Raw genomic sequence first — 2584 nt, 5'->3', positions numbered from 1 at the left:
CCCCCCTCAGAGCCCACCCACTCACCTTGGGACCAGCAGCACCGTCACGGCCGGGGGCACCTTCAGCACCGGGAGCGCCCTACGGGAGCAGAGACCCTCGTCAGGGTGGGGGGATAACGGGGGCGGGGGTCTCAGGGGGTCTCATCACCCATGGGTGCTGTGAGCTGGCAAATCCTCAGCCCGGGGGGGCGGTCCGTGCCCCCCCAGCCCCGATGGTAGCCCAGGACCACTCACCTCACGTCCGGCTTCTCCGGGGGGTCCGGCCAGACCGGGGGGACCCATGGGACCGGGGGGACCGCGCTCGCCGGGGGAGCCGGAGGGACCTTGTTTGCCGGGTTCACCCTGCGAGGGGACACAAGGAAGGGTCAGACACCGCCGGACACTCACCCCGGCGTGGGGACAGTGTCACCGTTCCCCGGGAGCCCCCCGCTACTCACAGAGGGACCGGGCAGCCCGGGGAATCCTCTCTCGCCTCTCTGTCCGGGGAGACCGACCACACCGCGCTGACCGGCGATACCTTGGGGTCCGGGAGTACCGGGAGCGCCCTGCGGGGACAAACAGCACCTCAGGGTGGTGGCGGTGGCGAGTGTCACCCTCACCGCGGAGGGGACAGCGACAAGGGGTGACCAGCGGAGCGATCTGAGCGCGGCGGTCACTCACGATGGGACCGTCAGCTCCGGGGGATCCTTTCTCGCCGGGGGGACCGGGGGGACCGGCGGGGCCAGGCTCTCCGGGGCGGCCAGCGGGGCCGGTCTCACCGCGGGGGCCTTTGCCACCTTCTTTGCCGCTGGGGCCGGGAGGGCCGGGGAGGCCGATGTTACCCTGAGAGGGACGGAGGAGGTGGAATCAGGCCAGGGGACACCTCTGCTGCCAGGGGACACCTCTGCTGCCAGGGGACACCTCCACTGCCAGGGGACACCCCTGCTGCCAGCTGAAGGGTGGCCAGGGGTGTCCCGGTGCCAAGTGGGACAGGGCGGCCACGTGCAGCACCCGGGTGGCGTCCAGCACCTGCCGCTCCGTGTCCCCAATGCCACATCCCTCCGTGTCCCCAACTTCTCCCGCTCCGTGTTCCCAGTGCCACATCTCCCAGTGTCCCTAGCGCCTCCCGCTCCGTGTCCCCGGTGCCTCCCGCTCCATGTCCCCAGTGCCACATCGCCCCGTGTGCCCAGTGCCTCCTGTCCTGTGTCCCGTGTCCCCTGCCCTGTGTCCACAGTGCCACATGGCCGCGTGTCCCCAACACTTCCCTCTCCGTGTCCCCAGTGTCCCCTGCCCTGTGTCTCCAGTGCCTCCTGTCCTGTGTCCCCATCACCCCTCTCCCTGTGTCCCCAGCACCCCCTTCCCCGTGTCCCGAGTGCCACATGTCCCCGTGTCCCCAGTGCCACATGTCCCCATGTCCCCAGTGCCACATGTCCCCCGCGGGTACTCACAGAGGGGCCGGGGGGTCCAACTCTTCCAGCAGCACCAGGGAAACCAGTAGCACCCTGCAAGGGGGGGAAAGGCGCGGTCAGTGGGGACAATCCCCCCGCTGGCAGTCACCACGGGGTACCCCGGTGGCCGGGAGGAAGTGCCCATCTGATTTGGGGTTCATTTGGGGCTGATTTGGGRGGCACAAWGGCAATCCCCCCATTTCCCCACTGCTCTATCCCAAGACTGGCTCCATCCGTGCCCATCTGATTTGGGGTTGACTTGGGGTTGATTTGGAGCTCATTTGGGTGGCACAAAGGTAATCTCCCCAAGACTGCTGTTCTAGCCCAAGACTGGCACCAACTGTGCCCATCTGATTTGGGGCCGATTTGGGGGCCACAAAGGTAATCCCCCCGTTTCCCTGCTGCTCTACCCCCAGACTGGCTCCATCCGTGCCCATCTGATTTGGGTTTCATTTAGGGCTCATTTAGGGCTGATTTTGGGGGCACAAAGGCAATTTCCCCCCTGCTCTACCCCAGACTGGGTTCATCTGTGCCCATCTGATTTAGGACTCATTTGGGGCTGATTTGGGGGGGGATCACAAAGGCAGGCCCCCCATTTCCCCCTGCTCTACCCCTAGACTGACTCCATCTATGCCCATCTGATTTGGGGCTCATTTGGGGCTGATTTAGGGTTGATTGGGGGGGGCACAAAGGCAATCCCCCCATTTCCCCACTGTTYTACCCCAGACTGGSTCYATCTRTGCCCATCTGATTTGGGGCTCATTTGGGGCTGATTTGGGGGGGCTCAAAGGCAGTCTCCCAGTTCTACCCCCAGACTGGCACCATCCGTGCCCATCTGATTTGGGGTTGATTTGGGACTGATTTGGGGCTCATTTAGGGCTGATTTGGGGGCGCACAAAGGCAATCCCCCCATTTCCCTGCTGTTCTACCCCAGACTGGCACCATCCCCAAACGGTTTTGGGGCGCAGGGCTGGTTGTGCCCCGTGATGTTTGGGGGAGCAGAGCCAGAGTTAAAGCACCTCAGGGGGTTTAAAACACAAAAATTTGGGTGTCCCAAACCTCCCCCAAGCCCCCCTTCCCCACAAGAGCCGTACTTACAGGGGGTCCAGCGCTTCCGCGAGCACCTTTGGGACCGGGAGCACCAACAGCACCCTGGG

The 2584-nt window shown here is 64.7% G+C and overlaps 1 protein-coding gene across 1 annotated transcript in view; it reads right to left on the bottom strand.

Moving 5' to 3' along the window:
* LOC130587442 (collagen alpha-1(I) chain) overlaps window positions 1–2584 on the bottom strand; it is a gene marked incomplete at both ends in the record, with an annotated part of 16366 nt that overhangs the window by 4840 nt on the left and 8942 nt on the right. Inside the window, 6 exons of the mRNA XM_057388417.1 lie at window positions 26–79; window positions 235–342; window positions 438–545; window positions 661–822; window positions 1428–1481; window positions 2526–2579. Of these exons, the coding sequence (XP_057244400.1) occupies window positions 26–79; window positions 235–342; window positions 438–545; window positions 661–822; window positions 1428–1481; window positions 2526–2579 (540 nt within the window). The remainder of the gene's footprint in view (window positions 1–25; window positions 80–234; window positions 343–437; window positions 546–660; window positions 823–1427; window positions 1482–2525; window positions 2580–2584) is intronic.

Source organism: Malurus melanocephalus, unplaced genomic scaffold (genome assembly GCF_030028575.1).
Source record: "Malurus melanocephalus ecotype Western Australia unplaced genomic scaffold, MMel_1.1 scaffold_1912, whole genome shotgun sequence".
Classification (NCBI taxonomy): domain Eukaryota; kingdom Metazoa; phylum Chordata; class Aves; order Passeriformes; family Maluridae; genus Malurus; species Malurus melanocephalus.
The sequence above is the reverse complement of the archived record's forward strand: the minus strand, read 5'-3'. Positions and strand labels throughout refer to the sequence as shown.